Raw genomic sequence first — 25412 nt, 5'->3', positions numbered from 1 at the left:
GACACGATATGTTTAAAGGTCTATTGTATTTCTCACACATTTGCTATGATTTCGGTTGGAAGACTAACATCAAATGGGCCATTATCACATATGTTGCAGATGTTGTATATAACCTCTTGATGTATTGCATCACAACACTGATATTAGGACAAGTAGTCAGGATTCACGTATCATAACACAATGGAATCAATGAGAAACTGTATCATTGATGCAGTTAAGGAAAATGCTTTACCTGTATTGCTAAGCAAATAGGCACAGCAAATATATCATAATATCCCATACTGCAAACTCCAAGCTTTTATATGGTGTATAATGAGCTATGATAACCAATTGCAGAATGGCCCTAGAAGCGTTGCCAGTTTACCACTACATGGAACTGATAGAGTAGTGTGGGGTCATGTACAATGCGGTGTAAAAAAGAAAAGTGGAGTGGGAGTCAGATATATTACGGTTACCACTCAAATTCATCTTCAAGGTTGAAACGTCTTGAGGTATTTTGGACACGTTTCAATCATAACAACAAATTGGCAACCGCTGCTATGCAAATAGGTTACTATGCAAATAGGTACACCAAATACATGGTCATATCTGTATACTATACAATCCAAGCTTTCATATGATATACAGGGTCGCTGACAGCCTTGGCTGGGCCCGGGACAAAGACATCGGAAAGGGCCCCAAATTCAATACATACAATGTAATGAGGATCAAATTCTGGGCCCCCTCTCTCCCTGGGCCCGGGACAAGACATCCCTTTGTCCCCCCCTGTCGGCTTCCTTGATGATATATAACAAGCTATGATAACCAACTGCAGAATGTCTCAAAAAGGCCTGACTATACGAGACATTAGCACACAAAAAAACAGCAACAAAAAAGTGGCATGCCTGATACAAGACTGAAAATCACCCCCTAAAAATGGGATAACATAGTGAAATGATATATTTTCAGATTCCTGATACTCAAGACAGTATTTTAGAGTTTTAAATAGGTCTCTGATGCTCCCTGATGCCACAGTATGAAAAGATAAGAGATGATATCGGCGAAAATGGAAAAAAATGTGTCTGAGTAAATGTTTGAAGAGCTGCAGGGAGGGCTATACTTAACCAAAATGTTCTTGAAAGGTGTCAGATGAAAGCTCAGAGTCTCCCCTTCGCAACGATACCACACATAACAAAATTAACCATCCCTATATGTCTTAAACAAGGGCCAGTAGAAAGACAGGCACCCATCTTAAAAACCTTTATTTTTGATGGGGGGGGTGTTACTTTAACGGCTGATAACCCTAACTTGGCTGTACTTCCAGAAGGGTTATCATACAAAAATGTTAACTTCAGACCTGTATCTTTTCAAAAAATATAAGGAACCTTTGCCCCTCTGGCTGGTACCGACATCTCACCTGGCCCGTGGACTACAAGTGGAGGGGCATCTCCCCCATCTCAACTTGGAGCGCAGCTATAGGAGTGGTCTTTACTGCCCCACAACATATTCTTAGGGCCTGGTTGTGGACTACATCAAGTTGTTTCAGCGTCGTCTTAGCAGCTGACCCATACGCCATACAGCCATAGTCAAATACTGACCTCATCATTCCTGTGTAAATAGTTTGTAATGCTGTCCTGGTCGCTCCCCAGTCCACGCCACATAAGCCCCTCATCACATTGAGCACCCTTTTGCATTTGTCCACCATCTTGCTCACATGTACTCCCCATGTCAATCGCTGATCAAACCATAGCCCTAGGTACTTGAAGGATTCAACCCTTTCTACCTCTTTACCAGCCAGCCTAAGCTTGAATTCTGCAGTATTCCTTTTCTTTGTGAACAAGATACATTTGGTTTTATCTTCCGATATGCGAAAACCCCACTGGATAGCCCAGTCTTGCACCATGTCTATTGCCTGTTGCATTTTCTTTGTTATCTTGTCCTGGTGTTGAGGGGTGGGGTCAATTACCTGCAATTAGATGAGACCAATTTAGCCAAACCAAGTGGGATCACCTGTGAATGTCAAGTCTTGAAATGTGTGTCTCTCTCTTGCTATCATTTGACTCTGAAGAAGGTGTAGCAACACCGAAACGTTGGTCGGGTGTGTGCACAAAATAAAGTCTTGAAAACTAAGCTGCAGTGTGCTCCAGCTTCTCCTTTCCAGCTATGCCAGTGACTTACTGGCAGTGTTGCCAGATGAGGCTTGTAGTGGCTAAATGTTCGTTCTTAACTGTTGACCATTTCTTTCTTGAGATAAAACCAAATAACCACTCAGTCAGACGGAATGAACGAGTCTACACGTGTTAAAGTTTGAACGACGGTAGAAAACAGTGTGTTCGCCCCGTCTTTACTTAAGATCTGAAATATGACAAACACACAGCAGTTTTTACATTCGATATGCGCGAGCTCCAAGACGTCATTGCTCAGCGTCAGCTCCTATTGGCTATTCATTCTAGATAATTCTAAGCATTAAACTAAAGGCACATTAAACTAAGGGGAAATTATAACATAGTAAGGCAGTAAAATAATTATAATGCAATCATAAATATTCTACAATATACAAATACTAAATATGTCCAAAAATAACAACTAAATATGAGCATAAATTATTGACTAGAAAATGGCCCCAATATTTCCGGCCCCTAATTGCTCATCATGGGGATGACAATTACACTAAACTAAATAAACTGAAGAGTCATTTTCTATCCTCAAATCCCCAATACGTCTAAACATGAACTAACTTAAGTCACGCTAGGTAGTAAATAATAAAGTAAATGAAATGTCCTTCATTGTCCGTGAGATTCTTCCATCTCCAGCAAGAGACACAACTTGTCGATGGGTCTCTCAAGGGTGTTGGTCTTCGTTTTCACGAGGACTCGACGAACGAACCCTTGGGCGTCGGGGATGGTCTTTTCCACTTTTCCCATTAACCAGGACCCTCTTGGAGCCCTTTCATCCACGATGAGTACGACGTCCCCCTCTTTCACGTTCCTCTTCTTTTCCAGCCACTTTTGCCGTTCTTGTAGGAGAGGCAAGTATTCTCTAGACCAGCGCTTCCAAAAGATGTCGGAGATATACTGCACCTGCCTCCATCTTCGTTTGCAGTACAGATCGTCTTTCTGGAACGTGCCCGGAGGGAGTGCTGGCTTTCCCTTGAGCAAAAGAAGATGATTCGGCGTCAGTGGCTCGAGGTCGTCGATGTCATCCGAAGACTTGGTAAGGGGTCTGCTGTTGATCACTGCTTCTACTTCACACATCACAGTGTGCAGACATTCGTCGTCGAGACACTGGAGCTTCAGGACACTGGTAAGTACTTTGCGCACTGTTCTGATTTGGCGCTCCCAGATCCCGCCGTGGTGCGACCCAGCAGGCGGGTTGAAGATCCAGGTAACTCCCCTTTGCAGCAGAGCTTCGGAGATCTGGGACTGGTTCCACTCCTTCAAAGCCTTGCGGAGCTCGTGTTCCGCGGCAACCAGGTTAGTACCATTATCGGATCTCATAACTTCCACTTGTCCTCGTCTCGCGATGAAACGTCTCACTGCATTTATACACGAGTCGGTGTCCAGTGAGTGTGCGATTTCGATGTGGACGGCTCTGACTGTAAGGCAAGTAAACAAGACACCGTAGCGCTTGACTCGCGCTCGTCCACGCTTGGCTTCAAAGGGGCCGAAATAGTCGACGCCGACATTGGTAAACGGTGGGTGATCTGGCTGAAGACGATCAGGTGGTAAATTCGCCATCTTCTGTTCACCAACAGCGGCTTGACGCTTTCGGCACTGCACACACTTTGAAATCACTCTTCTCACTGCTGCATTCCCTTTGCATATCCAAACTCTTTCTCTCAGCCGAGTGAGTGTGTGGTTCCTCCCTCCATGTCCGGTCTCCTCATGTGCGTTTCTGATGATCAGGGTTGTGACATGGTGGTTCTTGGCTAGAATGGCCGGATGCCTTGTGTGTTCCGGCAAGGCTGCTTGGTGCAGTCTTCCACCAACCCGGAGGACACCATCTTGGAGGAAAGGATCCAATCTGACAATGAAGCTGCTTCTCTTGATCTTGTCACCCTTCTGCAGCGCACAAAGCTCCTCATGAAAGGTTTGCCTTTGGCTGAACTGGATGATAGCAGTTTCTGCTCTCCTGGTGTCATTAACAGTCAAGTGGGTTCCGTTTAGGCCAGATTTCCACTTTTGCATGTGGTTGTCAACGCTCTTGGGTTTTACATCTTGACTGTCTTGAGACTGAGTTTGAGACTCAAAGATCTTTCTTCGTTCACACAGATTTGTCAACAACTCCTTCAGCCTCAACATCCAGGCGACAGCCTTCCTTAGACGGTGCCAGTTGGAGTGATGATGAATCAGCTTGAAGAGAGGATCTGTGCTTGAATTGACGGCATTAATGATGTTCACGGTGATTTTGCGCTTCACCTCAGCATCATCATCGCTTATCTCTCTTGAGAATTCTGAGAGGACCGGCCAGTGAGACTCATCCTTGGCAAGGAAGTCAGGTCCTTCAATCCAACTCTGACACTTCATGAACTGCTCTGCCTTCATCCCTCGTGATGCGTGGTCAGCTGGATTAGAAGAAGTGCTGACATATCTCCACTGTGCTGGCCTTGTGTTCTCTCTGATTGTTGACACTCTATTCGCCACAAAGGTTTTAAAACGAGCGCCATCATTGTCTATGTATCGGAGGACAGTGGTGCTATCTGTCCATAGCACGGACTCCTTGAGGTCCATCCGAAGTTCTTGCTTCATGAGCTTGTCCATTTTCACCGCAATGGTAGCCGCAGTCAGTTCGAGACGTGGCACAGTGACTGGCTTGAGCGGCGTCACTCTGGATTTTCCTAGAAGAAACGAACAATGGACTTGACCGTGGCTGTTCTGTATGCGAATGTAGCTGACGACGCCGTAGCCCTTCTCGCTAGCGTCAGAGAAATGGTGCAGCTGTGCTGACACTACTGAACCAAATCCCTCAGGTTTGATGCACCTTCTGACAGAGAAGTTGGCGAACTGGCTCAAGTCAGACAGCCAGGCAAACCATCTGTTCGCTACGTCTTCAGGAATCTCCTCATCCCAGGTAAGTTTAATTCGACAGAGACTTTGCACAATGGTCTTGGCCAGAAGAATGAACGGCGACAGGAAACCAAGGGGGTCATAAATTGAGCTTACGACTGATAGGATACCCCTTCTGGTGACAGGCATGTTCTTCACAAGGATGCGGAACTTGAAGGAATCTGATTCGATGCACCAGTCCACTCCAAGCGCCCTCTCCATGGGTAGTTCATCCTTGTCCAGATCTAGATTCTTGATCTCCTTTGCACGCTCATTTTCGGGAAGTGATGACAATACTTCGCGGCTGTTGCTAGACCATTTAGCCAAATGAAATCCTCCACTCTCGCAGAGCGCAATGAGGTCTGTGGTCAAGGAAGTAGCCTTCTCGTCGTCAGACGCTGAAACAAGACAGTCGTCTACATAGAAGTGCTTGAGAACAGTGGCTACTGCCTCAGGTGATGACCTATCTTTCCCATCCTCTGCAGTCCGCCGCAAAGCGTAATTGGCACAGCTCGGGCTGGACTTGGCCCCAAACAGGTGGACGACCATCTTGTACTCACGCAGAGGCTGGTTCAGATCTCCCTCTGGCCACCAGAGAAATCTCAAAAGATCGGAATCTTCATCAGGAACTCTCACCTGGTGGTACATCGCCTCGATGTCTGAGATGAGTGCGATGTGGTCGTGGCGAAACCTTGTCAAGACTCCAACCAGACTGTTCGTGAGGTCCGGCCCCTGTAACAGCTCCTCGTTCAGCGACTTCCCTTGGAACGAAGAGGCGCAATCAAAGACGACCCGCAACTTCCCCTTCTGCGGATGCACCACGCCGTGGTGGGGAATATACCATACTCGGCCATCGTTGCGGTTGCGCTCGTTTGCAGGGACTTCCACAGCGTAGCCTTTGCTCAGCAGGTCTGACACGAAGGCTTTGTAGTCGTCATGGAAGCCGGGATTCTTAGCAAGTTTCCTTTTCAGGCTCGATGCTCGTTGCTCAGCAACACACTTGTTGTTCGGCATCACAACGTCTTTGTTCCTTAGAGGCATGCCAATGCAGTAGTGTCCATCAATTTTCTTGGTTGTCTCAGTTACACACTGCATGAATTGGATGTCTTCTCGTGACATTTCTGACTTCTCTTCGCAGGCTTGCTCCGGAAAGTCGTGATTGTACTGCCGCAACAGCATGCTGTCCACACTACTGACTGACACTCTGTTGACGGAAGCACCATGACTGAAGTGACTTGGCTTGTGGTCATTGTCTTTCTTCAGAGGACCGCAAACTACCCAGCCAAGGGTCGTTTTTATGGCAAATGGGCCATCGTCTTGACTGTGAATTATCTTCCATGGCTCCATTGCAGAGTGAGCATTCATTCCGATGAGCATCTCCACATCTGCGTCAATCTGTGGTAGCCGCACTTCATTCCGCAGATACGGCCATCTTTCCAGGTCTTTCTCTACAGGAACATTCTCCTTCGTTACAGGTATGTCCGTGTGGGTGTAAACATCTGGTAGGCTGATGTACTTGCTCTCTGTCAGACCGCTCACCTCTAGATCTGACAGGACGAAGCAGGACACAGGCTTTTCCTGGCCCATGGTACGGAGTAGCACTTGAGTCCTCTTGCCATTGACACCAAGTCGCCTCATCAATCGTTCGGAGCAGAACGTCGCTGAACTTCCTGAGTCCATGAACGCATACGTTTCTATGATGTTGTTGCTCTTTTTGGCTTTGATGCGCACCGGCACAATGGAAAGAATACAGTCGCTGCCTCCGGCCCCCGTGACTGCTGAGAGTTCTCTCTTGGATGACGCTTGCTCTTGTGGGCTAGAGTGTTCACTGGTGGAGCCTTCACTTGTCTTTTCAGGCTTGGCAGTTGGTTGGTTGCCATCTTCCTCTCTTTTCATGTGGAGCAGAGTAGGGTGTTTCTTAGTGCAAACGTCACACGTTGCTTTCTTTTTGCAATCTTTTCCCATGTGTCCTTGAGTTAGACACCCGAAACAAAGACCTTTTCCTTTAAGGAACTCAATTCTTTCTTTATTCGGCAGACTTCTGATTTTGTTGCATGCACTCAGAGCGTGTCCCTTGTTGCAGTACAGACATGGCTCTTGAAATGCGTTGCTAGTCTGCTTGGCCTTTCTTGATTCAGAAGAATCATCAGCTGGCGTTACGCTTGTGGCTAGGCCAGTGGTTCTTTTCAGCCGACCCACTGCAGGTTTAGCGCTAGACTTTGACTTCTCTTTTGCATCAGCAGGGTCTTTGACATCACCGAACAGTGGGTCTGAAGCTATCTTAGCTTGCCTGTTGATGTATCCCACAAGATCTGCAAAGTCTGCTCTTCTTTTTTCTTTCTCTTGGAGATCGAAAGCCACGACTCTCCATCTTTCCCGAAGCCTGAAGGGCAACTTGTGGACAATGATCCGAAGGTTGCTCGGGCTGTTCATTTCCTCTAGGTACTCCAAGTTGTTTATCACATTGTTGCACCCAGTGAGAAAGATAGAGAAGCTGTGTAGGGACTTAGAATCTTCTGCTTTGATTGGAGGCCATTTGACAGCCTTGTCAACGTAAGCCGCAGCTATTCTCTGTTCGTTGCCATAGTGATAAGTTAAGAGCCTTATTGCCTCCTCATAACCTTGTTGTGCGCTCATGTGTTGGCAACTTCTCACCAACTCTCTTGGTTCACCTGCGGTGAATTGCTCTAGATAATACAGACGATCTGCATCGCTGTCTGTACGACTATGAATGATGTGCTCGAACGCCCTCAGGAATGGCAGGAACTCAAGAGGATCACCACTGAATTCAGGGACTTTGCGTTGAGGTAAGTTAGCTAGTCTTTGTTGTGTGACTAACATCTCAGTGATATCCTTTTGCTTCAATATCACCTCTCCTAGTTCAACTTGCCTTGCACCGGGACTTGTGCTTGCACCAGGATGTGTGCTTACACCAGGACGTGTGCTTGCACCAGGATGTGTACTTACACCTGGACGTGGGCTTGCACCATCATCATTTTCTTTCTTCACTTGCACATGAGGCGTGTGCCTAGCTGGAACATGAAGCGACCGGTTATCTGGGATCATTCGAGGATAGCTAGTTGCCTTTGGTCTGACGTCTGGACCATGACGTGGGATAGCTGTAGCTGCATGCATGTTCTTGTTCAGGTATGAATTCATTCCATCTTCCTTGTTCTCATATTCTTCCAGAACCTGCAGCTTTGCTGTGGACTCAGCAAGAGCAGTCTCGAAATCCAGCTTCTCCATTTGACTCTTCATCTGGATTTTCTGAAACTTCAGCTGAGCTTCAAGTTGTGCTTCTATTTGAGCTTCTTGCAGTAGCAATGCTTCTTTCTTCTCAAGTGCGTCTGCACGCGCCAGTAAAGCTGCTCTGCGAGCTTCCTCTTTCTTACGCATAGACGATGCGTGAGATGACACATTGGATCCCTTTGAATGTCTACTGCATACACTTCGTGCTGTGACTGAAGCATACTTCTGTTGCATCATGGACGCGCTGTCATACGGATGCACTTCTTCGATAGCAGCCTCTTCGGCAACAGGTTCTTTGGCAGCATGTTCTTCAGCAGCAAACTCACCTTGCTGTGTCGTGGCGCCACCCTCTGGAGCCTCGTGTTCAGTGGCTGCCTGTTCATGAGCATTCTTAGCTTGCTGCTTTACGTCTATTATCCACTGCTCTAATGTGGACAAAAAGTTCTCGTACTTGGTGAGGTTAGGCTCACTCCAATACTGCTGGTCAGCTTTTCTTTCTTCTTCATCTAACAATAGTTCACGTACAGCATTATTCGCTTCAATAAACTCATTCAGTAATTTTGAGTATTCTCTCAAGTGATCCTTCTCTACTACATGAGCATTGGACTCATCACTCATTAATTTTCCAATTTCCTCTGCTTTGGAGACAAGGCGTGCTAAAACACGTTTTCTTAAAGTCATTTGCTTATCAAGCTTCTCTTCTAGTGCCTTTGGAGTTAACTTGATCCTTCTTTTAGTGTCTAGCTCAACATTGTCATCCATCTTTTTTCCATCCTCAGACATTTTGACTGGCTATTTATGTTGGTCAAGTCTCAGCAAACTCTTATTAACTTCTGAAATCCAAATAAGCGTTCCTTTAATCTTAAAACATGTAGTTTTCCCAAGCAAGATTTAAGGCTTTATTTCCAGAGGCAAACGTGAGCTTCTTCTTAGCTGATATGACTTGCTAACTGTAGCACGTTTCCAACACCGTCATGTATGGCTTCTTAATTAGCAGAGTAGCACACGTGAAACTTTGAATATGATGACTCAGCCACGTTACTTGGCGTCGGCAATTACAGTGAAACAATCATGAATTTTCCTTCATTACTGACAAGTCTGAAGCATTGCTTATTTGTTCATTCGAATTTGACATTTTTGTACTCATCCATCATCATTGAAGTCGTCTGGAAATCCGATGGTTTTCCCCGCGCTCAGTCCTCATCAAGCCGGCTGGCTTCCTCCAAGAACGCGTGATCCACGCATGCAATGCTTTCCTCGGTTCCCCTCTGTTCTTTTCTCGCCCTCGGCGACTGTTTTCTACTTAATGTAGTGGCTAAATGTTCGTTCTTAACTGTTGACCATTTCTTTCTTGAGATAAAACCAAATAACCACTCAGTCAGACGGAATGAACGAGTCTACACGTGTTAAAGTTTGAACGACGGTAGAAAACAGTGTGTTCGCCCCGTCTTTACTTAAGATCTGAAATATGACAAACACACAGCAGTTTTTACATTCGATATGCGCGAGCTCCAAGACGTCATTGCTCAGCGTCAGCTCCTATTGGCTATTCATTCTAGATAATTCTAAGCATTAAACTAAAGGCACATTAAACTAAGGGGAAATTATAACATAGTAAGGCAGTAAAATAATTATAATGCAATCATAAATATTCTACAATATACAAATACTAAATATGTCCAAAAATAACAACTAAATATGAGCATAAATTATTGACTAGAAAATGGCCCCAATAGGCTGATGATTTCCAGCCCAAAAAATGCTCAAAACACGCCTGGAAGCACTAAATCCCGCCCAATTCTATTGATGTCGATGGGAAAGATTGGGCGGGTTTTCCTGTAGAATGCCATTTTTACCCGCAGACGGCCATCCCAAGCAGCCCAATTGGGTGGGAAACAGCCCAATCTGGCAACACTGCTTACTGGAGCCTCAATGCCAGTGATTTCAAAAGCACTGGGACACTGATCTGTGATAGGTCTGTTAGAGCATTAGGTCCAACCCCCTATGGGCGGGGTTGAAAAGGTGGGAAAAAGGCTTGTAGTCTCAACAGAAATCCACCTCTCTTACACTTCCTCTGTCGATGATGCAAAATGACAATTTTTACATCATTGACAGAGGAAGTGTTAAGAGATGAATGCAGATTTCTCCTATCTCAGGGGGAATTGAGAGATTTTTGCAAGACCATTCAAAAGTATGACTGGGTGTCTAGCAATGGAAAGCCTAATGCAAAATGGGTGGAGTGTCCCTTTAAACATTTCAGAGAAGGATATGCTCATGAGAAGTCCCAGTAAAAGTGCATGCAGGGCTTTATCACTTTTTTCATCACCGGCCAAAATAGCTAGGGGATGTATCTCACGCGCCCACATATATAGAGCATCGTACGGAATGTGTCAATTCCCTTGAGAGCGCAGGAACACAACGCAATGCAGTTCAAATTTCAGTAGCGTTGTTACCGTTACTGCACAACCATTACAGTCATCACATCGTTACCCAATTTGAGTAGGGAAATCTTCTTCGGGTTTGCTGATAAAACACAATGTTTTCAGTCGATAACTTTGCTAGATATGCCTATGCGCGCAGCACGTTGCCTGGCTGTTTTTTTTCTTTCAGTTTGTTCGAGTTCTCAGGTATGTGAAAGAGAGCGCGCGTTTGCTCCCAGTGCATACAAGCAGCTGGCTCTTTAACACCAGCCAACTGGCCCAATGCTAGTGAAATTTAAGTTTTACTGGTAGAAAAGACCAATTTACTATCCACTTTAACCCATTAGGGAGTGCGTGTTTGGATATATGAGGGAAGGTCCGTTAGATATTCTACGTAAATGTCCGGTATTCTGCAATGCAGCCGGCCACTTGTCCGGCCAGTAAGAATTCTAGCGTGAACACTGCTCACAATACCCGTGTAATAAATCCATTTGACATTGTCTTGAAATTATAGTTGAGCTTTAATATTTGTCTTAACAGTTTGAAAACACACATGAATTGATTAAAATAGCTACTAATGGAGTAAAAATGACCTAATATCTGCCAGGGATGCAGAGTTTTCCAAGTAAGGAACCTGTTTGAATGAATCGCTTCCTGACCACTGCTTCTCCTGGAGACGCGCAGTTAGTAACTCCTTAAAGTTCCTAGTCCTTGTGTAAATGATGCTCTCTACATTTTTATCTAATCATTTTAACTTCCGTAGGCCTACATAATATTCATCAGTTGAAACATTTTGAAATGTTTTGTTTAGCTTACATATTAGGAATGTTCATTAAAATGTGAATAAAAAAAAATCACTCTAGTGTTTAAAAATCGTTATGGTGTTCTTAAAATAATTGTTCAAGAAGACGCTTTTGCACACCTCTGTAGGTGGGTAGGTGCATAGGATATTATCCCAATGGGGTTGTCATTCAAGTGTAAAGAAATCCTGCACTGCCCTGTCCATTCCACCAACAAACTTTAATACAACATGAAGACGGTCGGATGACCGAAACAATGTATTAAAGTTTGTTGGTGGAATGGACAGTGTGCAGGATTTCTTTGCTCTTAAAGATGGCCTCTCAACGTCATTTGATTAATATTGCTGTGTTCCCCATTGTTATTGAATGTGTTACGCGTTGGTCCTGTTTTAAAAAATGTTCTGGTTGCTTTGTTTCAAGCTGTTTTTGCAAGCCAGCAAGGTGGCTTGTGGAGAAACGAGAGGGTGTTCCGTGTTTCTCGTGGAAATGCGTCTCTGATTGGCTCACTCTTCCTGCTCTCGTGGAAATGCGTCTCTGATTGGCTCAGTCCTCCTGTTCTTTGAGAGAATGTAATGGGAAACAGAGTCGCCACTTCCCCGGGTGGTACTGCACATAGGGGCGCCAACGGAGGCGTGCATGCTCCATTCAGGGCTGTGCTCTTTCGACAGCGACCCCTAGGCGAGCTGCAGGCACGGAGCAACCAGAGTGGGCTTGCTGCATGGATGAGGCTTTGGGCTGTGTGTGTACCTGAGAGTAGCAACCAGCTGATAGCTAAGCTAGATTTCGGGCCACCAGACGTTGCTTGTATTGAAAACAAGCAGAAAAAAATTACTCGACATGTTTTTAGAAAAATGGGTCGACATAAACCATTGTGGGCAACGCCTTTTTTCGACGTGACGAAACACAGAAAGGCTTTCGTGATTCGCTCGTTTCTCTGCATTATTTATGTCAATTGGGAAACACCGGGAAACACAGCCAGGCGAGGTGACGCACCGCTATGAGAGCCTTGCAAGTGAGTTTAACTTGGGGTGACCGTCCGATCTTCAAAAGGAGTGAGTAAAACTGTGTTTTATCGGAAGTTGGCCTTTAAAATAATAAATTCATAGACAAAACCTTAGCAGGTGAGCTGAAAAAAATTCGGCGCGCGCTGTGCACACGCATTTTCTTCCTCTGGGGCTAAGCCCCCCCTGTCACTCAAACCTAGTGACGGGCCTGTTTCACAGTTCTTCACCGTGCTTTTTTCATATAGCTGTTGACACAGCATAAATGCACCAGTTCACAACTGTATGGTTGAAACATGGTAAGTAGTGGTTGATGCAGAGGTCTGCAGACATAGGCCAAGGTCTTTACAGGAATCAGAAGTCTACATTCAGTGATGCAGTGAGAGAAGACAATGTGTTCTTAACTGTAAAACTATTCATAATGTGCACGATGTTTTAAACAAACATTATACACTATATCAACATGTACTATGTTTCATAATCTCTGAAATCTTGGCAATATTTCTCCAGCTGTTTTTGGCAACTGATTAATGTTGGCAATAAAACCATGCACTTGACTTATGTACAATGTGTGATCTCTTGATAATTTACATAACATAATGCGCCACTGTCCGTCCCTCCTCTGAACTGACCACCTGAAAAGTCAAAGCTGTGAAGGCTGTGGGTGCAAGACAAGACAAGTCTTTTCTGAGAAGCAACAGCAAACCACAACCTTGTTTCAGAATCATGACAGCAGTGCATTTCATCCCGCAGATCTGAACCTCATCACTTGTTTGTACATGAGTTACATGATTCTGGCATCCTTCTAAAGCAGCACACATTTTTTTTGGTCTTTTTGACTTCATTTATGACAGGTCAGTGAAGGTGGTGACAGGAAGCGAGTGGGGAAAGAGAGACGGGGAAGGGCCGGCAAAGGACCCGGGCCGGGAATCGAACCCGGGTCAGCCGCATGGCAGACAAGTGCCCTACTGTTTGGCCACGGAAGGGCCAAGCATCACAATTTTCAATGTGGGAGTTGGGACTTCTTGAGTAGACAGGAGGAGATATGAATGACAATGGAGTTTCAGCATATATAGATAACGTCAGCAGTAGCAAGGCTGTGGTTTGTCTGTGGGTGACTGATCTCTTGTGGCATCTGCCACAAGGTCATTCTTGAAAAACCTCACAAGAACTGCCTTTGGCCCTTCAATATGAAGCATATAATGTGTGTTGCTGCTGCTGCTATGATAACTTGACCCACTTGACTGCCCTGTACTGTCTTGTGCACTGTCTGTATTGTGTCTTGTTGTTGTCTTAAGCTTTGATTATTACTACATTTTAGATGTAGACGCACTAACAGGGCTAGAACACTTGACATTGGGAAAAGGTGATAGAGTTTCCCAAAAGACCTGTGAGTATACTTGTGAAAGATCTGTGAGTGGAGCCCCCAGGAGGAGCTGTGCAGAACTACACAGGTCTGGGGAGAGCCAGATAGGTATGTACAATAGGCATCAGCAGTCAGCATTTTGAAGGATGTGGTTTATCTGTTGGTGGTGACTAATCTCTCATTGCTCAGTAAGAACTCCTGTCACTTGAGTTTGATGACACCATGGGATCTGCAGTTATGCTCTGGCTACTGGCTCTATTACCATTGCTGCACTTTTACTGTGAGTATACTGTATCTGAGTACATACATAGTCAAGTAGAACATGCAATTTTGGCACGCAGGATGCCTTTGTTACTAATTTAAAAATATACTATTTTGAGTTAATATTAGCTTTGTTATGTGTAGTGCGTTCATGTACGGCATATCTGTTAAAGCATATCCTTAAATGTAATGCACTTTTCTTCAACCATATGATATCTACTGTCCCTTTGTTAGGTGTGCATGGTGGGTATGCGGGCATCATAAATGGTACAAAGGTGAAGGAGGACTCCAGGCTTTACATGGTGTCTGTGCAGCAGGTGAAGAGGCATGCTTGTGGCGGGTTCTTGGTGGATAAATATTTCGTCATGACTGCTGCCCATTGCATTTATAAGTAAGTCATGTGCACAACTCATGTTACACAACTCATTCAAACCATAAAAGCAGAGAGCAGTTGTCAAACAACCAGAATGGGGGGGCAAAAAAATGCATGTCTACAATTTCTTTTTCACAGGGAGGTCAATGTTGTGGCAGGGGTGACTGTTGTAGTTGGGGACCATAACATCAGAAAACAGACACCTGGATCAAGGAAGGAAGTGAAATACTTCTACATTCATCCAAAATACAATCCCAAGACACTTGAGAATGACATTGCACTTCTACAGGTAGAAAGTGTGGCCTCTGTGGCATCAATTGACTCAGTTCATTTAGAGATACTCTGAAAATGTTTCTATCTTCTACTTGGTTGAACATTATAAATCATTAATGTTTTTTTTTTCCATAGCTCGCTGGGGGACTTCAGACATCCAAGTCTGTAAACTGGATAGCTCTTCCAGATAAAGTCACAAACATTAAGGCTGCATTGGTTTGCAGTGTGGCTGGCTGGGGTGCCACGAAAACCAATGGGCGTGAGAATGTTGATCTTCTAGAAACAAATGTGATCATCGTACCAAGACAGGAATGCAAGAAAAAATGGAAAAAACTGTCTAAAGAAGTTGTGTGCGCAAGCGGTGACAGTGGATTTTGTCAGGTAAGCGTTGACTGAAGTGTGTGTACGGCAGTAGAGGGCAACAGACAAATGCATTGCACATTACTCATTACACATACTAAGAGACATTTGGGATTACTTTGAAAATATATTGTATAGCCACTGGGTTGAACAGTATATTTTTTATTTTGACTGTATAAATTATACATGTGAATAGTAACAATATTCAACATTATGAAATGAGTAATGGCTCAGTCTATTGTGTTCCCTGTGTCAGCTGACTCATCTCTGTTTTCTGTGACAGGGTGACTCAGGAGGTCCTCTGGTGTGCAACGGCAAAGCTGAAGGTATTGTGTCTTTCAATGAAAAGAACAACTGTGACAAGCCAACCAAACCAAATGTCTACACCAGAGTATCAGCATACCTGCCCTGGATCAACAACATTTTGAAGAATCCCAAGAATTGAAGAAATTATAGACACGCATACTGTAGGCCCACATGCATTGTTGCTGAATGTATTTTTGCCGTGTGGAGTACACATTGAGTTTCATGTGAAATTCTTCACTATGCATCTTTCCATAGCTGTTGACACAGCATGACTGCACTATAGTTCATGGAAACATGTGGTTATCATGTGGTTGATGCAGGGGTCTGACAACATCAGGGTCTTTACGGGAAATTATAAGTCAATGATAGACCAACATGCAGAGATGCAGTGAGGGGCGAAAATGTTGTAAAATGTAGAAAATAATGCACACATCTTTTTTTTAAAGAAACATTATACATCAACTCATAGCCAACTACGTTCATAATGTGGCATCTTGTCAAATCCTCTCCAGCTATACTGTATGTGGCAACTGATTGAGGTTAACAATAAAACTACACTTGACTTGTGTACAATGTGTGGTCTCTTCATCATTTGGATCAAATGCACAACAAATACGCCTTATAATGTCCGACCTCTGACAACCCAAAAATTTGAAGACTGCAGGGTGCAAGACAACACACAGTTAGCTGTTGTGAGACGCAGTAGAAAACCACAACCTCATGTAAGACTCATGACATAAGAACATTTTGTCCTGCAGATCTGAGCTTTACTCTTTGTAAACAAGCCTGATTTGATCCATTGTGATTTTCAGGCAGCAAAATGTACCTGATGCAGCTAGAATCGCCTGATGAGTTGGGATCCCATATGGATATCACCATCAGTCTTTGACCCACATACATCACACTCACTAAGTGGACAGCACTTGTCCAGAAGACAAAGGAAAACAACAACAACAACCCAAAAAAAAGAAAAAGAAAAGTTAAGAGGATAAAAGTTAAGAAACAGTGAGAATGTGTAGGCCTACTCAAGCTTATTTTTTCCAAGGCCTTAATAAGTCACCATGTACCATGTATGTACAACTACTTTTTGGTCATGAATTCATTATCTCTCCACACGTCCCCCTTTGTCAGTCGTATTCTTAACAAAAACAGTAGGCCTATTGGTACTGAGTAAGGGGAAATAATTTAATATTCATGTTCATGTATATACTATTTTATGTTTCATTTTTCATGTATAGGCTATTTTTACATAAAAATGCAGAAAATGGAATATGTATGACAATGATATGTCATTGCTAGTCATTGCAAGCTAGAACTGTCAATAGCGTACAAGTCAAGTCACAAGTTATTCTCGATATTGCCAAGTCAAGTCATTTGTGACTCAAGTCTGACTAAAAGGTGCACCGTGTGAGATGGTGGCGCAGGGTGGCCTGAGTAGGTATTGCAACTATGCAGGTCCTTGAAACTGTGCTGCCTATTGCCAAATTTGATATTTTCATTAATATTTTCAGAACAATAAACCAATATTTACTAGTAAGACCAAAGCACAGTAAGTTTTGCAGCAAAAGGTGTCTTTGTATTTCTGGAATAGTTATATCCAAGATTTTATGCAAACAGTCCTCAGCCTTTTGGTTGTTTTTTATGGTCTGACTGCTACAATTGTGTAACTCAAGCCACCAGTTGTGTTACTGTGTAAGGTGTCATTTGCTATTCGTGGCAATGTTGTGTGGAATACAATGTTGGTTTCATGCGTATTCTTCACCGTGCATTTTTTCATAGCTGTTGACACAGCATAAATGCACCATAGTTCACAGCTGTATGGTTGAAACGTGGTTAGTACATGTGGTTGAGGCAGAGGTTTGTAGACAACAGGCCCAGGCCTTTACAGGAATCAGAAGCCTACGTTCAGAGATGCAGTAAGAGAAGACAATGTGTTATTAACTGTAAAACTTTCCATAATGTAGCCTACACATGATTTTTTAACAAACATTATACAGCATATCGACACGTACTATGTGTCATAATCTCTGAAATCTTGGTAACATTTCTCCAGCTGTCTTTGGCAACTGGTTGAGGTTGGCAATAAAACCATGCACTTGACTTATGTACAATGTGTGGTCTCTTTATCATTTAGATCAATAACATAACACATGCACTTCATCACTGTCCCTCTGAACTGACCACATGAAAAGTCAAAGCTGTGAAGGCTGTAGAGTGCAAGACAAGACAAGTCTTTTCTGAGAAGCAACTGAAAACCACAACATTGTTTCAGAATCATGACAGCAGTGCATTTCATCCCGCAGATCTGAACCTCATCACTTGTTTGTACATGAGTTACATGATTCTAGCATCCTTCTAAAGCAGCACAATTTTCTTACATATTTTTATTTTCTTTTTGACTTTATTTATGACAGGACAGTGAAGGTGGTGACAGGAAGCGAGTGGGGAGAGAGAGATGGGGAAGGGCCGGCAAAGGACCCGGGCCGGGAATCGAACCCGGGTCAGCCGCATGGCAGACGAGTGCCCTTCTGTTTGGCCACGTTTGCCCTACCGTTTGGCCACATTTTCAATGTGGGAGTTGGGACTTCTTGAGTAGACAGGAGATATGAATGGCAATGGAAATTGAGCATAGGTAGATAACGTCAGCAGTAGCAAGGATGTGGTTTGTCTGTGGGTGACTTATCTCTCGTGGCTTAGTGAAGATCCAAAGTCAAACTCAAAGTCACTTGAGCTTGTTGACGCTATGGGGTCTGCAGCTATGCTCTGGCTAGTGGCTTCCTTACAATTGCTGCTGGACATCTCAGGTGAGTGAGCACAATTTACATGTTGCCTACTATGTCAGTACATACACTGTAAGAGTACTGTCAAAGAAAATATACTGTATGTATTACACAATTTTGTTGATGAGAAGGAGTCTTCAGTCATTTATTTATTTGTACAAAGCAATTCAATTTTCATTTTTTATGTTAATAATGTTGTTCATATTGGTAGAATGTTACGCATTGTAAGTAGGCTATTAACATATTTTGCTGACTTTTATTGTACAAATGATAAATGCACTTTTGTGAAGATTACACCTGTCTAGTATAAATTAATTTTTATCATCTAACATCACTGTGTGCATACAGGTGCATATGGTGTTTACGTGGGCATTATAAATGGCACAGAAGTGGACAATGGCTCCAGGCCTTACATTGTGTCTGTGCAGAAGGGAAAGACACATTGGTGTGGTGGATTCCTGGTGCAAGAGTCCTTTGTCATGACTGCAGCCCACTGCATCCAGTGGTAAGTCTCCTGCAGCCACAATATTTTATTTAAATCGTTCCTGAAAACCTCACAACTTTTTATATTTATTATTTGCTTAACTCAGTTTAACTCTGTCTGTCACTCGCTTATCTCTGTTATTGGTGCTATCCTGTACATTCATGTCTTTAATGCCAGTCCTGTGGACAGCATGTCCATGTCTTTGCATGGGTGGAGAGGGGAAAAAAACACTCTTTTTCTTCCGCAGGGGTGTTGAGTTGACTGCTGTGGTTGGGATTCATAACATTAAAAACCCAAAAGCAAGGGTGCCAGTGAAATTCTACCACATCCATCCAGGATACAATAACAAGACGCTTGATAATGACATTGCTCTTCTACAGGTATCAAGTCAGGTCTTTTTAAAGAAAATACAAACTACATGGAATCAATCTACAGTGTTTTAACATGGACTGCAAATGTGCTATTAAACAGCTGCTTCTTTTATTACACAGCTTGAAGGTGAGCTTAAGAGGTCTAAGTCCGTGAACTGGATAGCTCTTCCCAAGAAAGACACAGATGTCAAGGCTAAATCCAGGTGTACCGTGGCTGGCTGGGGCAGAACCACAACCAAGGGGGCAGCAAACAATGTTCTCCTAGAGGTTAAAGTGGACATTGTGAAGAGAGAGAAGTGTAAGGCATATTGGGGAAATCTCCCTAAAGGAACAGTTTGTGGGAGCACGGGCTTCTGCCAGGTAAACCTTGACGGTGTGTAATTTTTAATGCACCTTCAGAGGACAATGAGTATTCATAATCAACTCTGTAATGACTTAATGACTATGGTTGACAGCTGACTCATCTCTGGTTTCTGTTACAGGGTGACTCAGGAGGCCCTCTGGTGTGCAACGGCAAAGCTGAGGGTATCGTGTCTTACAATGAAAAGAACAACTGTGACAAGCCAACTAAACCAAATGTCTACACCAGAGTATCAGCACATCTGCCATGGATCAATGGCATTCTAAAGAGCTTCAAGAACTGAAGAGACCAGATGCATGTTGATGAAATTTGGTAGTTTATTTGTTATTCATGTATTTCTTTAATATTATACTTTTACAAGTATATTCTTTCCACAGAACATTATTTTATTTATGACCTGGTCTGAAGGCTAAAATTGTATGCATCTGTCATCCAAGCCAGCAATAGCGTCACGATGTGGCTTTGCTAGCGTGCTTCAAGTCCATGTGAACTTTCATTTCAGCTTCATGTGAAATTCTTCACCATTTTTTTTATAGCTGTTGACACAGCAAAATTGTACAATAGTTCAAAGCTGCAAGGTGGAAATATGTGGTGAGAACGTCGATCACAGCTCATGTTGGTTTCCTGCGGATGAGGTCATTGCTTGAAGCAGGGACCACAGGTTTGCTGCAGGGGTCTGCAGACGCATGGGGTCCTTACGGGAAAGTGTGCAGAGACACAACGAGGGAGGAAATAGTTTGAGTCAGCAAATGTGGTAATTACTGTGAAACATTTCTGAAGAAACATGATTGTAACTCGAAACGGGACCCCATTGCATTTTATGCATTGGGAGGGGGGGTCTTTTCAGATTATTTTGACCTGTGCTCGAGAAACAGCCGCTAGAGGCCCTGGTCTGAAGTGATTGTCTTTCATAATAAAACTATGCATTTGCACATTGTGTGGTCTGTGATTGCTTCATTGCTACCTACAGTTATGACAAAGTTATGTATGAAACCTACAGTTTCATTTTAGAGCTTGTTAAAGACACCAGAGTGGAGAGAGCAAGGCAATACACACGTGCCAAGACGTGTAGTTTTCAGACAAGCAATAGAAAACCACAACCTCATCTACAGTAGGCCTACAAGTCATGAGTGCATACAGTTGCACTGCCACATCAAACCCCTTCCAGAAACCGAAACCTTCACTATTACCTACTGATTCTATCAACCATTTTACTGAAGCAGGGTAACAATTTACAATTACAATTTCAATCTGGAGACCTTGTTCTTCATGAACATAAATGGTAAACATAGGCCTATTGTATTTTCTGTCATCATGAGAATAATTGATCACTGAGATGGTGGTAGCAGATTATACAAATCACAGTAGTAGACAATGGGGCTGTGCAGTCATTGCTATTAAGTCTAAATTTGATGTTACACAGCACACCAGCAAGTTTAGGCTATGAGTCATTTTCAGTAGGGCGCACATATCCAAAGTAACACTAGTGTCAGGCAGTGGAAAAAGGAAATATTTCTGAGCACAACTGGCAGTGTGCAGAACTATCTCCTTAAAAACACATGACAACACAGCAATATTTTATAACTTACTGATAAAATATTATATACTGCACCTACTGACATTGTTTCTGTGATCCATTCTGAGATGCAATAGTTTAGCACCTGGAAAGGACACTATGAGATACAGAAGGACCAGAGGTTTTTCTTGGTGGCCTCCAGTCGCAGTCACAAGAGATGATGACTAGGATTTCAGACTATATTCTCATATTGCTATGTGATGACATTTCTGTCATGATCACTTTAGTCAAAATAAAAGCATCGGTTGGAGAAGAAGAAGAAGAAAAAGAAGGAGAAAAAATGGTTTGTCTAAATGCCACACTCTAAAACGGCAAAACATTAGTGTGCTATGTTACATACTGTATGGACTGACACTAAGTGGAAAAGGAAAAACTAATAATTATATAGTACTGTATATAGGTATACAAAAAAACCATCAGACAACGCTGTATAATGGGTTAACTAACCTGTACTTCAATTATCAGTTCATTCTGAAAACAGGTGCATCCAGCCTTCACTCAACAATAAACCACTGTCAAGGAGACAAAAGTGGGGTTATGGTTTTCTATAACAAAATTCACAGTAACAGGAACTGCTTCATATTTCCAGAACACTAACTTGGTCAGAGTGGTCTGATGAGTAACACTGACCAGACGTTGTACGTGACTTGGACAAGTGTGTGAATGTGCAAGTGTGTGTGCAACTCTTCAGCACCTGTATTGTTCTCACATTTGCATTCTTCAGAGGTGCAATATGTGCACTTGAGCCGCCCCCTCTAGACTGTGAGACAGTCCCTAGAAAACAGCAGCATTGGCTCCTTGGAGATTATCTGCCCACCATTGCCATAAACCATCAATTGTATTTAGCCTAATGCCATAAACAGAGCAAGCAGGGGGCCGGTTACCCTGGGCCAAACGCTACAGGGGGCCCACTTTGGCCAGATCTATCGTGCTGAATTATTTAAAAACACACAAACAGTGAAACATTACCTCAAACCCTGGTCATTGTCATATGCAATTTAAAGGCAATCAAGCTGGCATCACAGTTCCCTACCCACTTTGGAAAGCCTCATGAAGTCACCAATAACATCACGGAGAGTTTGGACCTCAGTAGTTTATGGTTTGTGCTTAGTCAGTCTTGACCAATTAAGCTTACAGCCTAATCTAAGTACCAGTGGATCTCTGCAGCTACTGAGAAATGAGGTGGTCTCATTTCTGAGAAATGTCTGTAGCAGGTCTGTGGTCTTCACCACACACATCATATGTGATGTCTACGTGACTGGACTGTGTGCACTAATGATACTGATAAATTAATAAAGAAATAACTACATTCAAAATCTGCTATTTGCATGTGCAATGAAGGTGGTTGTTATTTTTTTATACTACAAGCGACTCATTAGGAAAACTCTGGCCAATTTCAACATGGCGCTGTATTGCTGAAGCAACCCATAACTTGCCGGAACTGGGGACGCTTCTGGCCCTGATGGACCAGTACTGGTACTTGGACCCCCTCAACGCCACCCTGGGGCTCTGTTAAGGCCCCCTGAGGAGCTTTAGAGCCCCCGTTGAGAAACACTAGTCTACAAGCAGTTTCATCACTTAAAAGAGTCTCACCACTGTCGTCGGTGCCCTAAAAATAAAAGCACAGCAGATGTGTCATAGGTTTAAAGATGAGTAGCTTCTCTATTAAAAAAATAGAACAATGCCCCCCAATGGCAATTGAGCACCCCCTCCCCCAGCTGTATCCTTCTCAATGCCTCCCTAGCGCTGTGTAACGCCAGGGGCTGTAGAGCCCCCGTTGAGAAACTAGTCTGCAGGCAGTTTTGTCGCTTAAAAGTGTCAGCGCTGTGGTCGGTGCCCCAGAAATAAAACCACAGCAGATGTGTCATCGGTATAAAGATGAGTAGCTTCTCCGCAACAGATCTGTGTCAGCTAAGGCCACAACTGAAGAAGATGAGTGTCCTCGGCTTACAACTCCTTTTCACTGTTTTGGCAGGTACCCTTGCAGGTAAGTCTTTTAAGACAGAAAAATAATAAAATATATCAAGGCGAAAGTGAGTAAACAGCTGTATGGATGTTATATTGTGTTGCTGAGTTTACTCTTGCATGTTCACCTATGCACCATCTTAATCCACATGAAGCCTCATCTGGACATGAAATCATCAATGGGAAGAAAGCCAGAGATGGCACCCTGAAATACATGGCATCAGTGCAGATCAATGGCACGCACAAATGTGGCGGATTCCTTATCGCCCCCAACTTTGTGCTCACTGCAGCTCACTGTGACAAAAGGTTAGCCTTACTTTCACAGTTTTTTTGGGAGGGTATTGTTTTTCATATGCTGCTACTAAATTGCTACAATGTCTTTTTGTCCATTTGTTATAGTGGGGAGATGACTGTTGTCCTTGGCACAACCAACATTGAGGGAGATGTAAAAAGACGACAAGTTCAACGCAAGATTAAGCATGAATTATTTAAAAGATCTCAGGATGGGAATGATATTATGCTGCTAAAGGTATAACTCATTATCCACTTGTATTTGGAAGACTGGCATTGAAAATAGTTTACCCTCTGAGAGATACTAATGATATGGAGATATCAATAGGTTTCAAACCTTTTTTTAAACCCCTATGTGTAGTTACGGCCTAACAAGAAATCAGACGAGAAGGTGACACCAGTGAAACTCCCAAGTAAAGACCAATCGTCCAAGGCATCCACAAAGTGCTTGGTTGCAGGTTGGGGCTTTACTAAGGACAGCAGGGAGACTGCAAAGGACCTGCAGGTTGTCAAAGTGAAGACCATTGACACAGAGGAGTGCAAGAGCGTGTGGAAGCAGGCAAGAGTGACTCTACCAGAGAATGTGCTTTGTGCTGGAGGATACGACACCCCGAAGGGGGCATGCCAGGTTTGAGAAATTTGTGAACTACATGACACACACACACACACACACACACACACACACACACACACACACACACACACACACACACACACACACACACACACACACACACACACACACACACAGGTGGAAAAAAAGCTTATTGCATGCATGTCTTGTTGATATGTCTTTGCAGGGAGATTCAGGAGGACCACTGGTGTGCAATGACGTGGCTGTTGGCATTGTGTCATTCAACCTCAGAGGTGACTGTAATTACCCTAATGTTCCCAATGTCTTCACCAACATCTCCAAATTCCTCCCCTGGATCAGGAAAAAAATGAGAGCCAACTCTTAAAGGTAGAAGTCGTCAATGTGGCTCAAGGTTGGTGCCGTTGTAATTAAATAAATAAAAATAAAACCCTTCTGTGCACCATATGTTTCTGATAACAGGTTGCTATTGTTAACACTTATTATGCTGGAAAAAACTGTCAGGCTTCTAGCCAACTTGTTTGTTTTTGCTTTAGAAATATATATTCACTCATTAGAAGGAATTGATAACGACTTGAACAAAGAAAGTTTGCAGTGGATGTATATTTTTAAAAGGCCGCTCTCCATTAGAATGCTGAGATGTATGTAACTTTCAGTCCTGTCTCTATCTTTTCTATTTGAGTCTACTTTGCATTTCTTGCCACAACAAATGTTTTACCAGTAATGTTTCAAAACCATGTCAGACCGCTTTGTTGTTTCTTGCACTTCTAATGAAACAGAAATGTGTAAAATGACGCTTGATACAATTCTTTATTAATGGTTATTATTATTATACACCAATTACAAGCCAATTACTGCCTTACTGACTAAGGCCTTGGTAGCTTCTGAAGGACAAGACAAATCATTTCCTTACAGATAGTTAATAACAGAGGGTGGATAGGACATGATGCATATTATATCACACCTAGGCACACAACTGCGTCACATTCCACATTTGAACCAAGGGTGGAGACCACCACAAAGGTGGCTGTTTTATCATGCCCATCATCTCATCACACAGCATGAACGTCAGTTTAACCACATCACTCACATTTTCCAACGGTCTTTTCCACCACAGCTAAGCCTGACTGTGGGGTTATAACAATAAGGGGTAGTAGTTTGGTCATGGCATGAAAAGCCACATTTTCATAATTAATATTCAATATTTTGAGTTGGATTTTTAATTGTTTATCATCCTTTATAATCAAAACAATACGCTCATCGGCCACTTTGATAGGCACAACGATCCAACAACTCATTGACAGAAAATTCTTCAATATAAGGGCAGCAACTCAACGCATTTAGGCATGTAGAAATGGCCAAGACGACCTGCTGCAGTTCATCAGAGCATCCAAATGGTGAAGAACAGTGATTTAAGTGACTTTGAACATGGTATGGTTGTTGGTGCCAGACGGGCTGGTCTGAGTCTTTTGAAAACAGAAAGCGGTTGAGAGGTGTTCTTCTAGGCACTGCTCTGCGGACACTGCACCCCTGTGTGCCTAATAAAGTGGCCGGTGAGT

General features: G+C 43.3%; 2 protein-coding genes across 2 annotated transcripts; both read left to right on the top strand.

The window, feature by feature from the left end:
• The first annotated feature begins 7751 nt into the window (after positions 1-7751).
• LOC134451557 (transmembrane protease serine 9-like) lies at positions 7752-20378 on the top strand. Its single transcript, XM_063202062.1, has 11 exons — positions 7752-7831; positions 8492-8640; positions 14356-14512; positions 14633-14783; positions 14903-15148; positions 15411-15571; positions 18131-18237; positions 18562-18718; positions 18945-19077; positions 19189-19428; positions 19551-20378. Exons 1-11 carry the CDS (start codon positions 7752-7754, stop codon positions 19710-19712), a joined length of 1743 nt encoding a protein of 580 aa, XP_063058132.1. The 3' UTR covers positions 19713-20378.
• Positions 20379-22898: 2520 nt separating this feature from the next.
• LOC134451168 (granzyme B-like) lies at positions 22899-25160 on the top strand. Its single transcript, XM_063201397.1, has 5 exons — positions 22899-22992; positions 23126-23276; positions 23370-23499; positions 23623-23889; positions 24062-25160. The coding sequence occupies exons 1-5, from the start codon at positions 22938-22940 to the stop codon at positions 24218-24220; spliced, it is 762 nt and encodes a 253-aa protein (XP_063057467.1). The 5' UTR covers positions 22899-22937; the 3' UTR covers positions 24221-25160.
• The last annotated feature ends 252 nt before the right edge of the window (positions 25161-25412 follow it).

This window comes from Engraulis encrasicolus, chromosome 6 (genome assembly GCF_034702125.1).
Source record: "Engraulis encrasicolus isolate BLACKSEA-1 chromosome 6, IST_EnEncr_1.0, whole genome shotgun sequence".
In the NCBI taxonomy this organism is placed as follows: Eukaryota; Metazoa; Chordata; class Actinopteri; order Clupeiformes; family Engraulidae; genus Engraulis; species Engraulis encrasicolus.
Note: the sequence above shows the minus strand (reverse complement) of the source record. Positions and strands in the feature narration are given on the sequence as shown.

Excerpts from the sequence above, each read along its gene's own strand:
- LOC134451557 (XM_063202062.1), top strand. The coding sequence starts at position 7,752 with ATGAATGATGTGCTCGAACGCCCTCAGGAATGGCAGGAACTCAAGAGG. Across the intron at positions 15,572-18,130 it reads TTGAAGAATCCCAAGAATTG|TGAAGATCCAAAGTCAAACT; the intron begins AAGAAATTATAG and ends CTCGTGGCTTAG. Across the intron at positions 18,719-18,944 it reads GCAGCCCACTGCATCCAGTG|GGGTGTTGAGTTGACTGCTG; the intron begins GTAAGTCTCCTG and ends TTTCTTCCGCAG.
- LOC134451168 (XM_063201397.1), top strand. The coding sequence starts at position 22,938 with ATGAGTGTCCTCGGCTTACAACTCCTTTTCACTGTTTTGGCAGGTACC. Across the intron at positions 23,277-23,369 it reads GCAGCTCACTGTGACAAAAG|TGGGGAGATGACTGTTGTCC; the intron begins GTTAGCCTTACT and ends CATTTGTTATAG. Across the intron at positions 23,890-24,061 it reads CCCCGAAGGGGGCATGCCAG|GGAGATTCAGGAGGACCACT; the intron begins GTTTGAGAAATT and ends ATGTCTTTGCAG.